Genomic DNA, 12,918 nt, shown 5'->3' with positions numbered 1-12,918 from the left:
TTTTCTTTTTTGAGCCTGGACATGTGGAACATGCTAACAGATCTCTGTGAGTCTGAGGCCAGCCTGGCCTACATAGTTAAAGGTCAGCCAAGTCTACACTTGAGACCCTTTTCTCAAAAGAAAACAAAAAACAAAACAAAAAGTTTTTCCCTTGGGCTGGAGAGATGATTCAAGGTTAGAGAGACCGACTATTCTTCTAGAGGACTCACACTATAACTCCAGCTCCATGGGATTCAATGCCCTCTTCTGGCCTCCCTGGGCACCAGGCACATGTGGATACAATATATAAGGCAGCCAGACACTCAAATGAATAGACTCTAAATTATTCTTTACATGCACTTATTCATCACATGGGGAAGGGCAGAGACGGGGGCAGGGTCTCGCAGTGTGCACATGGAAGTCAGAACACATCTTTGAAGGAGGTGGTTCTGGGAACTGAACTCAGGCTGTCGGGCTTGTTGGTGAGAACTTTGCTTGCTGAGCCATTTCACCAGTCCAATCCTTTAATTTCTAACTTTGATGAAAGGTGCCAACAGTGGACCTCTGGAAGAAGAAAACTGCAAATAAGCAGCTGTTCAGCTTGTAAGTCTTCCATTGAGGACATACTAGAGAATGTTCAATTGGGAAGGACCAGGCCACAAAGTATCTACAACTCAGACAATGAGTTCAAAGGACAAGATCTGAGTTCTTACTAAAATACATAAAAGAATACATGAACCCAGCTAATTCTGTGGGCTGTGGCTCCACACAGGCTCACACAGGTGAACTTGGGGTTTGGGAAAACTTGGCAATAGTAAGAGACTTCTGAACATGCCATGACCAGAAAAGAACTAAATCAAATATATAACAGATCAGTGTGCTTCTGCATACTCTGTACTGTGTGTGCCGTCGTGCCCTCCAACCCACTACCACTGCCTCAAACACCGCAGCTCATATCTGAGACTACTACACATTATACAGTGTAGGGTTTCTACTCTACAAAGATTGTTGACCTCATAGAAACATAGCAGTCTTATTATGAAAACAAAGTCTTTCATTATTTTTCTACTATCTTTTCTAAATATGTAAATATCAAATTTGGAGATTAGATTAGCTAATCTCCAAAGTGTATAGTGTTACAAGTCTGCTGCTTGAGTTACTAACTTAAGTAACTTAAGTTTTATCTAAAAACGGAAAACAGTGCACACCTTTAATCCCAGCACTTGGGAAGCACAGGCAGGCAGATCTCTGAGTTCCTGGACAGCCTGATCTATGGAGCAAGTTCCAGAACAGCCAGTGCTACACAGAGAAACCCTGTCTCAACACACACACACACACTTGGAGAAATGGCTCAGTAGTTGAGAGCACCTTTAGCTCCTGCAGAGGACCTGGGTTCTATTCCTAGCACCCATATGGCAGCTCACAAACATCTGTAACTCCAGTTTCTGGGAATCCAATGTCTCTTCTGACCTACTACATGCATACAGTGCACACACATACACTTGGGTACACACATATATACATTAAAATAATTAATATTTTGTTTTGTTTTTTGAGACAGGGTTTCTCTGTGTAGTTCTGGCTGTCCTGGAACTTGTTCTGTAGACCAGGCTGGTCTTAAACTCAAAAGATTTGCCTGTCTCTGCCTCCCCAACACTGGGATTACGGGCATGCTCTACCACTGTCAGTTACATACATAAAATTTTCTTTTTTTCTTTTTCTTTCGTTTTTCAAAACAGGGTTTCTCTATGTAACAATCCTGGCTCTCCTGGAACTTACTTTATAGAACAGGCTGGCCTTGAACTCACAGAGATCCACCTGCCTCTGCTTTCCAAGTGCTGGGATTAAAGGAATGTGCCACCACCACCTGGCACATATATATTTTTAAAAAAAGTTAAAATGAATTTTGGCTTAGGACAGAATTTTCATAATTTCTCAAATGTCCCTAAATACATTTCCATTTTATGCTACATTTGTGAATCAACATTCCCAGCACTGACAACTATAAGATCAGTATTATCAGTTAAAGTGAAAAAAAATCAAAGTATTTTGTGTACTACAGCATCAAATATTTATCCAAGCTTTAATTCTCTATGTAAAACAAATACACATACCTACTTCATTAGTATCCAAATACACTTCATATTTACCAAGTGGTAAAATTATAAAAACACCAAAGAATTATTTTAAAATAAATATCTTTATGACTGAAAAGCAGTAGATGTTTTATTTGTATACCTTTCTATGCCTATATGCTACAGTTACTTGAAAATATCTAAGAACCAGACATGGCGGCTCATTCTTTAAATCCCAGTGCTGGGGAGGTGGAGGCCACCAGAACTCTGTGAGTTCCAGGCCAGCCTGGGTTGCATAGTGAGACTCTGTCTCAAAGAGTCTGAGAAAAAAAGAATGTTTAAGTGGAAAAAAATTAGAAGCTCTGATCTGATAGAGAGGGGAAAAAATACAGAATCCAGAATAAACCAATCTTTTGAATCTTTAAGATTAAAAAAATCTTAAAGGCAAGCTGAAGAAACCAAGAGAAGGGGGCTTCTGAATTTGACATTACATCATCTGTAGGCTTGGCAAGAGATAATCCAGAACGATGATAGAAAAACACAAACAAGGGACTGAAAAATAAAGCTGCAAAACTGAGTAAAGGCAAATTATTTTCATCTAGAGTATGGCTATAAAGGGAAGAGAAGGATAGGGCACTGTCTGTCTTTAGCTAGTGGGAAATGGCGGGAGGGGTGCTTCACATGAGGGAGGTCAACCGGTAGAATACCAAGAGACAGTACAACAAAGGTTCATGCTGAAGACACAGAGGGGATGAAATAAGGTCTTGAAGGAGGCAGAGTGCATCTCAAGCACAAATGAAGGGGCCAGCCCAAACACAAGTGCTACTTCCAGAGACCACAAAGATAAGCAGTTAAGAGCAGGCGGTATAGCTAGGGCTAGAGTGATACCAGCAGGTAAGAGCACTTACTGTGCCTGGCAGTGGTGGCACACACCTTTAACCCCAGCACTCAGTGAGGCAAAGGCAGACAGATCTGTGAGCTCAAAGCCAGTCTGGTCTATAGATCCAGGACATCCAGGGCTACACAGAGAAATACTGTCTTACAAAACAAAAAACCAAAAGAGCACTTGCTATTTTTTTGTTTTGTTTTTATTTTTTCAAGACAGGGTTTCTTTGTGCATCTCTGGCTGTCCTGGAACTTGCTCTTGTAGACCAGGCTGGCCTCGAACTCAGGAGGATTCACCTGCCTCTGCCTCCTGAGTGCTGGGATAAAAGGCACGTGCCACCACCGCCTTGCTCACTTGCTGCTCTTACTGAGGAGTCAAGTTCAGTTCTCAGCAGCCACATGGCCTATAACTCTAGCTCCAAGGCATCCGATCCTCTTTTGGCTATGCAAGTAATTCAACGGTACATACCCCAAGACACACATGTACCCCAAGAATTAAAAATAATCTAAAAAATTAAAAGAAAAAAGAAAAATACAGGTACTCAAATATGAAGGAATTGTTCAGGAAAATAAGGGCACTCACACCTGACAGCCTCATTTTGGGATTATAAATATAGGAGGCTGACTCTCAAAGTGATGAAGATGAGAACATGAAGATACAAGTGAATGAGCTCTATTGGCAAATATTAAGAAAAGAACTCTCCATAACTAAGAACTTTAGTTATTAACTACCATGTGCTTCTGGGGATAAATCACACACATCTCCAAAGACAAATACATTTATGCTAAGGGGGAAAAAAACTGATGAGACCTTTGATGTAGAAAAGCACATATAATATTGAAAAAATTTTTGAAGAGTGATGCTGAATTTAAATAAAATTCCACGTCTAACAGAGGTTAGAAACAGGCTTCATGAACACTGAATCATTAGCTCGAAACTATATTATAATGTAAAGTCTCCACTGAGAATAGCGATAGTACTCTAAGGCTTGTAAAACTATGAACTCTCCTTCCTGACAAGACTCAAGGCAAAACAGAGCCCAGCAGAGAAAACACTGTCAATCAGACCCCGATTCCAGCACCACAGACCACCAGGCTGGGTTCTTATGGGCGTTAAGCAGCACACTTACCGAAAGGTGACTTCTGGTACAAGACACTTTACTCCATTGTGGAAGGGCCGAGTAAGAGAAATGGTCTGGCTGACCTGATCCACTGCTGACACTCTTCCTTGATAGACACCCAAGCTGTCTCCACAGTTGATGGATACAATACTGCCTAGCCAATCCATAGCCATGTTCCCGATGTGGGGTCACTGTGAAGAGAAGGAAGCATTCAGTGCACCTTGAAGAAAGACTTCAACTCCGCAAGTATGTCAGGTTCTGCACTTAGTGCTAACTGATAATGCTCTGCTTAAGGTGATAAAGCATAAAATAAATAAATAAAACAACTTCGATAAGAAGTGAGGTGTAGGGGCGAGAGATGGCTCAGAGGTTAAGAGCACTGGCTGTACTTCCAAAGGTCCTGAGTTCAATTCCCAGCAACCACATGGGGCTCACAACCATCTGTAATGAAATATGCTGCCCTCTTCTGGCCTGCAGGGACATATGTAGGCAGACCACTGTACACTTAATAAAGAAATAAATAAATCTTTTAAAAAAAAAGAAGTGAGGCGTAAATGCACACACTCTATATTATTTTTATTTTACTGTTTTGAGGCAGGGTCTCACTGTTGCACAAATTCTAATTGGTCTTAATAATAAAAACCTGGAGTCAAATATAGGGGTTAATGCTGAGAGATCAGAGAAGCAGAGCAGCCAGAAGCTACGGAATCCTCAGATCAAAGAGGCGATCCTGTCCCTATGAATCCTCAGACTGAATGCTGTCTCTATGAAACTTCAGACTGAATCCTGAGCTCCTGTTTCCTCCACCTTATATTCCTTTCTACTCCCAGTCATACCTGTCTCCACCTCCCTAGTGCTGGGATTAAAAGTGAAATGACCTTAGTCCTAGTGCTGGAGGTATGGAGGGGAGGCAGAGACAGGTTTAGCCCAGCCTGGTCTACACAGAGTTCTAGGTCAGCCAGGACTACACAGTAAGATACTGCCTCAAAAACCAAAACCAAAAAACCTTTTTCAGTAGGGACATGCAGATTAATAAACAATATTAACATATGTATACAAAGACCATGTAGACACCTGACAGTGGTGGCACAGGCCTCTAATATCAGCATTCTAGATGTAGAGCCAGGGGCAATCTGAGTTCAAGGCCAGCGTACTCTACAAAGTTGGGTTCCAGGACAGTCAGAGCTACACAGAGAAACCCTGCCTTAAAAAATCAACACAAAGGGGCAGGAGAGATGGCTCAGTGGTTAAGAGCATTGCCTGCTCTTCCAAAGGTCCTGAGTTCAATTCCCGGCAACCACATGGTGGCTCACAACCGTCTGTAATGAGGTCTGGTGCCCTCTTCTGGCCTGCAGGCATATATACAGACAGAATATTGTATACATAATAAATAAATAAATATTAATAAAAAATCAACACAACAACAAAAAACAAAAAAGCAACCCAAAGACCATGTTGTTGTTTTAGTATACGCATTACAGATAACGGTCCAGAATCTTTCAAAAGAGAAGGCTGGGGATGTAGCCCAGCAGTGGAGGAGTATTTGCCTAGCAAGCACAAAGTTCTGGGTTTAATTTTTAGCATCATCAAAACTCTTAAAAAATTAAAAAGTTGAACAAAAAAGGCTGGAGAGAAGGCTCAGCAGTTGAAAACACTGGCTGCTCTTCCAGAGGATCCCAGTTCAATTTCCAGCATATATACTGTGGTTCAGAGGACCTGATGCCCTCTACTGGTCTCCTCAAGCACTGCATACACATGATGCACAGAAATACATTCGGTTAAACACTCACACACATAAAAATAAAATAAATTTTTAATTAAATAAATTACTACATAGAAAAGACACTTACTCTAGGCTTATTTTCTATTCCTGATCAGATTTTGCCTATTTTATGTCAGAGCAGCATAAATTTTCTTGCCTATCACTTATACTCCATCATAATCCTATTTTGGCACCTGCTTTAGGTATTAGATAGATGCACTATAAAAAGCTGTCATAAGGGGCTGGAGAGATGGCTCAGCGGTTTAGAGCACTAACTGCTCTTCCAGAGGACCCGGGTTCAATTCCCAGCACCCACATGGCAGCTCACAACTGTCTGAAAATCCAGTTCTGGGGGATCTGACACCTTCACACCAATGTACATAAAGTTAAATAAACCATAAAAATATTTAAAAAAAAAGCTGTCATAAGAAAAACAACACCAACACCAACTAGAATTTAAACAAATGAACAACAGTTTCTTTTGCTTCTCCAGTCAACATGTGTCTTTAATGCTCTGATCTTTTACATTCAAATTTATACTGTGCTAACTACTGAATCAAAAGGCTGACATTTTGAAAATGTGGCTTTTAGTGATAAGGGCAGGTTTTTTTTTAAATCTGGTTCTGTATTAGTGTGCAACTGTCCATTTTTATTGGAAAATCTCCCATAAAATATATTGATAGTATATTGAAAACTCATCAAACAGCTTTATTATATAAAGAAAAAACTCCACGTGGCCGTGGTGGTACATGTCTATAATGCCAGCACTTAAGGAAGAAGCAGGAAGACTGCTGCTGAGTCTGTGGTCTGATTCCAGCCTGATTCAGAGAGCGAGTTCCAGGCCCTCCAGGGTTACACAGAGCAGCCAGGTCTCAAAAGAAGCAACATAAACCAACTAAAATTCCTAGGGCTGGGCACGTGGCTCAGTAGGGGAATGCTTTAAATGAATGTGTACATGAAATTCTGGATCTACACTCCAATACTATCAAAAACATAACTTTTTCATTTACGCAGGCACTAAATATACATCAAACAGTGTAAACAGTGTAACCAATGTCCCCACTGGACTTGTCATCTGGCGACGACTCTGTGGAAGTGTGTTCCATCATTACAAGTCTAAGGCCTCCGTGTCAAAAAGCTACAGTTGAAGCAAGATCCATAGGAGCTGCAAAGGATTCGGGGTTGGGGGTGGGGAGGTGTCGGCAGCACAGAGTTTCTCTATGTGGCCCGGGCTGTTTTGGAACTAATTCTGTTGACCAGGCTGGCCTCAAACTCAGCGATCTACCTGTCTCTGTCTCCCAAGCACTATACACTAAAAAATAACTACGGGTTATTTTTTTTTTAACCCGTAGTGTGTGTTTTGCTGGAGATTAAGCCCAGAGCCTGGGCTTATTGCTAGACAAGCTCTGTCACCGAGTTACATCCCTAGCACAGGATAAATCTTGAGACCTCTTATTTTCTACTTTTCCATCTAGTTATAAACCAAATAAAACAAAAAACCCAAAACAAAGAAACAAAGACAGGGCCTCACTATGTAGCCAGAGGAGGCTCAAACTCAAGATCCCCCAGTCTCAGCTTCCTGGGTACTGTGATTACGGGTACGCATCATGACATCTGGCCATCCCACTGAGCCATGATAAACATCGCAGGGGGCTCCACTGTGTCTCTACAAAGGCGCAGCTATTCTGACACCATGAAAGATCAGTCTACGCTGTTTTCAAACATCACAGAAGTTGACGTGGGACTGGCTGCCATTCATCACCAGTACATCTGTGAAACTCACCTGCTCCATGGAGCAAACGTTGACCACACTGTCTGGGCTGTATTAGTCAGGGACACCGCAATTATTTAAGCCAGACTACTAAAATGAACAGCTAGATTATTTTCAGTTCTGAGTTCCAGCTTAAATACCTAACTTTTTACTTGTGTTCTTATTCATACTACACAGAAAATCAGAGCCACGGTTGTATTTGACGTTATCAGAAACTGTCAGGTAGAGTCAGGAACACACTTCCTCAGTGTACACCTATAATCACAGTACTCCAGAGGCTAAAGCAATTGGACCCAAACGGGAGACTGTCTAGGTAACGCCAAAATCAAGAATCCTTGGTAATTAACAAGTCAACCCAGCACTCAGGAGGCAGAGGCAAGAGAGCCTCTGCGAGTTCCAGGCCAGTCTGGTCTGCATACAGAGTTCTAGACCACCCAGAGTTACATAGTAGAGTGTCTCCAAAACGGGCCGTTCTTTGCAACCACTTTTACTTCAGAGAAATCAACAACTAGGAATTCTGTGCCCAATACATAAAACAAAAACAAAAAACTGGGTTACACACACCTCACGATTCCAGATGCGATACTAACAGCTCAGGAAGAATCGCTTGTACTGTGGAAAGATTGACGCTCCTCTTAGCTCTGCACTTGGGAGACTGAAAAACCAACTAACGAAGCCGATGAGGACTATTTCTCCAACACACCCCAACACTTGCCCGCGACACACACACACAATGTAAAGGTCTTCATGGCCTGGAAGCCCACAGCCTAAAAAGCAAACTAAGTTGACCACCCCGGAAGCGCCAACCAGCGAGCACCGCGAACACCCGGCCTCCCCCGCGCTCACCTCCCCACCGTCTACCCCAGCCTGCGCCGCACACCACACCAAGCGGATCCCACGACGCCAAAACACCAAAGGGGCTTCTCGCCCACCTTCCCAGTCACAGAAGCAGCCGCCAACACTGCAGCCGGAAACGCCCCCGCGCCTCGCCGACCTGGCGTGATGTCACTTCCGTTGAAGCGTAATAGGCTGGCGCTAGGAGCCCAGGGGGTGGGACTCCCACGAAATTTGAAAGGATGCAAGTTGAGAAGGGAGCTAGCCCTCGAACAAGAAAAGAAAGTGTGGAAATATGCTGGTTAGTTTGCCAACTTGACACAAGCTAGAGCTATCTGAAAGGAGGGAACCACAATTGAGAAAATGTCTTCATAAGAATAAGATCCGGCTATACACAGACCTATAAAGCATTTTTCTTAATTAGTGATTGATGGGTGAGGGCCTAGCCAATTATGGGTGGTGCCATCCCTGGGCTGGTTCTATAAGACGGCAGGTTGAGCAAGCCATGAGAGCAAGCCAGTAAGATGCGCACCTTCGCATGGCATTTACATCAGCTCCAGGATCCTCCAGGATACTGCCCTGTAGCACGAATTCTAATTGTCTTAATGAACAAAAACCCAAAGTTAGATATTAGGGGATGAAAACTGAAGAGTCAGAGAAGCAGTTTGGGCAGCCACTAGAGAGACCTTATACATTTACCAATGCTCAGACCAAAGGGGCGATCCTACCCTTAGACCTCGCCCTCTAACTTCAGGGGTGATCCTCAGACTATAACTGTCTCCACCAAACCTCAGACTTCAATGAGTTCCAATCTCTTCCTGCCTTATATTTCTCTCTCCGCTCAGCCATATCACTCCTGTTCCCATCTCTCTAGTGTTGGGATTAAAGGCATGGAATTCCAAGTGCTGGGAGCACCTTTGTGTGAGTTGTTTCTCTTTTAGACAGATTCAATCCTGTACAGCCCCAGTGTGGCCTTGAACTAACAGAGATCCCTCTGACTCAGTCTCCAGAGTCCTGGGATTAAAGGTGTGTGCCACCATTCCACGGCCTCTAGTGATTTAGCTCTGCACTCTAAGCTTCAGGCAAGCTTTATTTGTTAAGAAATAAACAAAATATCACTACACCGCCCTGTTTGAGCTTCTGTCCTGACATTCTTCAATAATGAATAGTGATGTGAAAGTATAAGCAAAATAAACCCTTTCCTCCCCAAGTTGATTTTTGGTCATGGTGTTTCATTGCAGCAATTGGAGAGAGAATTTTTGGGCTGGAGAGACTGCTCAGAAGTTAAAAGCACGTGTAACTCTTCCACAGCCATCCATAACTCCAGTTCCAGGAGATCTAACACCCTCTTCTGACATCTGAGAGAACCAATAAAACTCATGGTGCATGTCTTACAGTTTCAATTCCTGTGAAGGGACACCACAGCCACAACAATTCTTATAAAGGAAAATGTTTAATGGAGCTGACTGACAGTTCAGAGGTTCAATTCATTATCCTTATGGTGGGACATAACAACAGGCAGACAGACATGGTGCTGGATAAGGAGCTGAGAATTCTACATCTTTGATCCACAAGCAACAGGAAGTGGTCTGTGACACCGGGAGTAGCTTGAACACACCAAATCTCAAAACCCAACCGCACAGTGACACACTTCCTCCAACAAGGCCATACATACTCCAAGGTCACACCTCCTGCATTAGTGAGGGTTCTCTAGAGTCACAGAACTTATGGAATAAATGTCTATCTATCTATCTATCTATCTATCTATCTATCTATCTATCTATCTATCTATCTATCTACCTACCTATGGTAATTTATTGGAATGACTTACAGGCTGCAGTCCAATACTGACTAGCTGTGAAGGGAAGTCCAAGAATCCAGTAGCTGTTCAGTCCCACCAGACTGGGTGTCTCAGCTGGTCTTCTGTGTATGCTGGAATCCCCAAAGAAGTAGCTCCTATGCCAGTGAAGGAATGGATGCGCTAACAAGGCGAGAGCAAGCAGGCAAAGAATAAATCCTTCTTTCTTCCCTTTTCCTTATATAGGTTTCCAGCAGAAGGTGTGGCCCAGGTTACAGGTGTGCCTTCCAGCCTCAAGATCTGGATTAAAGGAGTGTGCCACCCAATCTCAAGATCCAAGATCAAAGGCCTGTTGTCTTCTTAGCTCAAGATCCAAATCACTGGTGTGCCCTCCAGGTTTGGATTATAGTTCATTCTAGATATAGTCAAGTTGACGACCAAGAATAGTGCCATTATTCTCTTTGGGCGTCATTTTCTTTCAAACTACCACAGTGCACATACATACATACATGCAGGCGAAATATCCAGTATACATAAAATAAATCTTCAAAAATTAAATTTTTATGAGCTCATAGATTCAAACACACTGGAAGGATTTTAATTTATGGGAAAAAATTTTTGTGTCAGTGTCTTGCTATGAAGCCCAAAGCAATCCTCCTGCCTGAGTTTTGAGAATAAAGGCATGTGTCACCATACCCAGTAGAAAATATTATGAATACTCAAACTGTCCTATCTTAAGAAGTTGAAACCTGCTCAAACGGGCTCCAGAGTGATTCAATCCACTCCGGGAATCTTTGTAGCAGCTCTACTTTCTGGCATGACCCAGTGTTCCAGGACTGCCTTTTTCACTACACCTTCTGTCCCAGATTTGTGGGCAGTTGTTTTCCCTCGAAGCCCTGGATCACAATCTGGGTATTAGGAAGTTCGATGCTCATTTCTGTGAGCTGGCCTCTAAGATCTAGGATGTTGGCCAGGCATGATGGATGGTACATGTTTGCACATCCCAGCTCAGGAGGGTGAGACTTGAAGATCAAGAGCTAGCGCCAGTCTGGACCACAAATTGAGACCCTGTATCTGAAAACAAACAAACAGATCTAGGAAGTTAATAAAGAAGCAGAGAGAGATGTATCATATTGGTTAAACTGAACACCTCTGTGTAACAACAGTCTCTTCTTTTTACTATACTCTAAGCTCCTAGCTCCTTAAGATAAAGGGGATGATAAATTTGAATACCATTACCAATTACTCATTTGTTTATCCCTCATCATACTATAATCTCAAGAGAGCAATAATAATATCACCATCTCCAAGGCAATATCTGCGAACAGTTACATGAGTTGTTTTCGACTTTTTTGTTTGTTTGTTTGTTTGTTTGTTGATTAATTGGTTGGTTTTTCAATACAGGTTTTCACTGTTTAGTGCCGGCTGAACTGAAACTCACTCAATAGACCAGGCTGGCCTCAAACTTAGATATCCCCTGTCTCAGCCTCCCAAGTGCTGGAATTAAAGGTGTGTGCTTCATAAATTGTTTTACGTATGCTGTCCAGAGTCCTTAGTTTTAGAATGCTATTTTTTCCTACCATTTTAACATGCATAATCCGTTGTTGTTGTTGTTGTTGTTTTATGAAGGTTTACTTTTTGTAGGTATGTGGCTATTGGGCGGGTATATGTACACGTTGGGAGGGAGTTTCCCCTGGTGTTAGAGTTACAGGCAATTGTGAGCTGCCCTACAAGGGTGTTGGGTATGGTACTTGGGTGCTTTGGAGGAGCAACAAGAATTCTTAACTGTTGAGCCATATCTCTAGACCTCCTTGGCTTGCTGCTGCTTTGTTTTTACAATATTCACAACGTTATACAATCATCACTCCTATCTTTAGAAGAGACCCTGCACCTCCCAGTTCCCTTTGCCCTGTGTTCCCTGATAATCACTAGCCTAATTTCTGGCTATATTAATTTGCCTATTCTGGATAGTTTATAGGCACCTCTATATTACAGCATATAATACAAATTTGCTTGTTTCGAAGTAGGATCTCATGTATTCTGGGCTGGCTGCAAACTTTGTATAGCTGAGAGTGATGCTTACCTTCTGACCATCCTGTCTTTAGCCCCTGCTTACTAGAATTACAGGTGTGTACTACTACAGAAACTCTTGACTTTGGGCATGCTAGACTACTATCCAATTGAGCTACAATTCCAACTCCAAAGGTTTTTTGTTGTTGTTGTTGTTGTTGTTTGTTTGTTTTTAAAAGAAAGCTGTAAGAATGATAACTGGACATCATTGTTTCCTCTGACTTTGATTTGCTCCTTACGGTGGTCTGAAACTCTTGTGAGTGGAAACTGTCTACTCCAATCAGAAAGCATGAATGGTAGCTGGAAGCCACTACAAGCTGATCAAGAAGGAAGTTGAGGGGGGTGATACTAGGAAGGGTCACATCCCAATGTGCATGTCCTCTTAGCACGTCAGCCAGAGGAACTTCTGACTGTGTGGGTCTGCCATACACCCCTGCCTGACACTGCCACACTGAGATTCCTGAGGGATAAGGCTTTTTGCATTGATATGCAAGCCTCTCAAGAGACTGCTTCTCATCCTTAAGGAAGGCTCTGCTCAGATGCCTCCCAAAGACCCCAATATCCCTTCCCACTAACACTATCCCCAGCTTTAGAATCCACGTTCCCTAAGCAGGACTGGTAAA

The 12,918-nt window shown here is 42.6% G+C and overlaps 1 protein-coding gene across 5 annotated transcripts in view; it reads right to left on the bottom strand.

Moving 5' to 3' along the window:
• The window catches only part of Edc3 (enhancer of mRNA decapping 3), a 49,505-nt gene extending 40,898 nt beyond the window's left edge, over positions 1-8,607 (bottom strand). The window contains exons 1-3 of one of the 5 annotated variants that reach the window (XM_048423342.3): positions 8,440-8,582; positions 8,158-8,205; positions 4,070-4,251 (exon numbers count right to left, since the gene is read on the bottom strand). In XM_048423342.3, the coding sequence (XP_048279299.2) occupies positions 4,070-4,233 (164 nt within the window). In that variant the 5' untranslated portion in view covers positions 4,234-4,251; positions 8,158-8,205; positions 8,440-8,582. Of the gene's footprint in view, positions 1-4,069; positions 4,252-8,157; positions 8,206-8,439 lie in introns of those variants that run through there. The other 4 variants (XM_085689117.2, XM_048423343.3, XM_048423341.3 and 1 more) reach the window with 4 other exon arrangements.
• Between the last annotated feature and the right edge of the window lie 4,311 nt (positions 8,608-12,918).

Source organism: Myodes glareolus, chromosome 4 (genome assembly GCF_982192425.1).
Source record: "Myodes glareolus chromosome 4, mMyoGla1.1, whole genome shotgun sequence".
Classification (NCBI taxonomy): domain Eukaryota; kingdom Metazoa; phylum Chordata; class Mammalia; order Rodentia; family Cricetidae; genus Myodes; species Myodes glareolus.
This window is presented reverse-complemented; position numbering and strand designations above follow the sequence as displayed.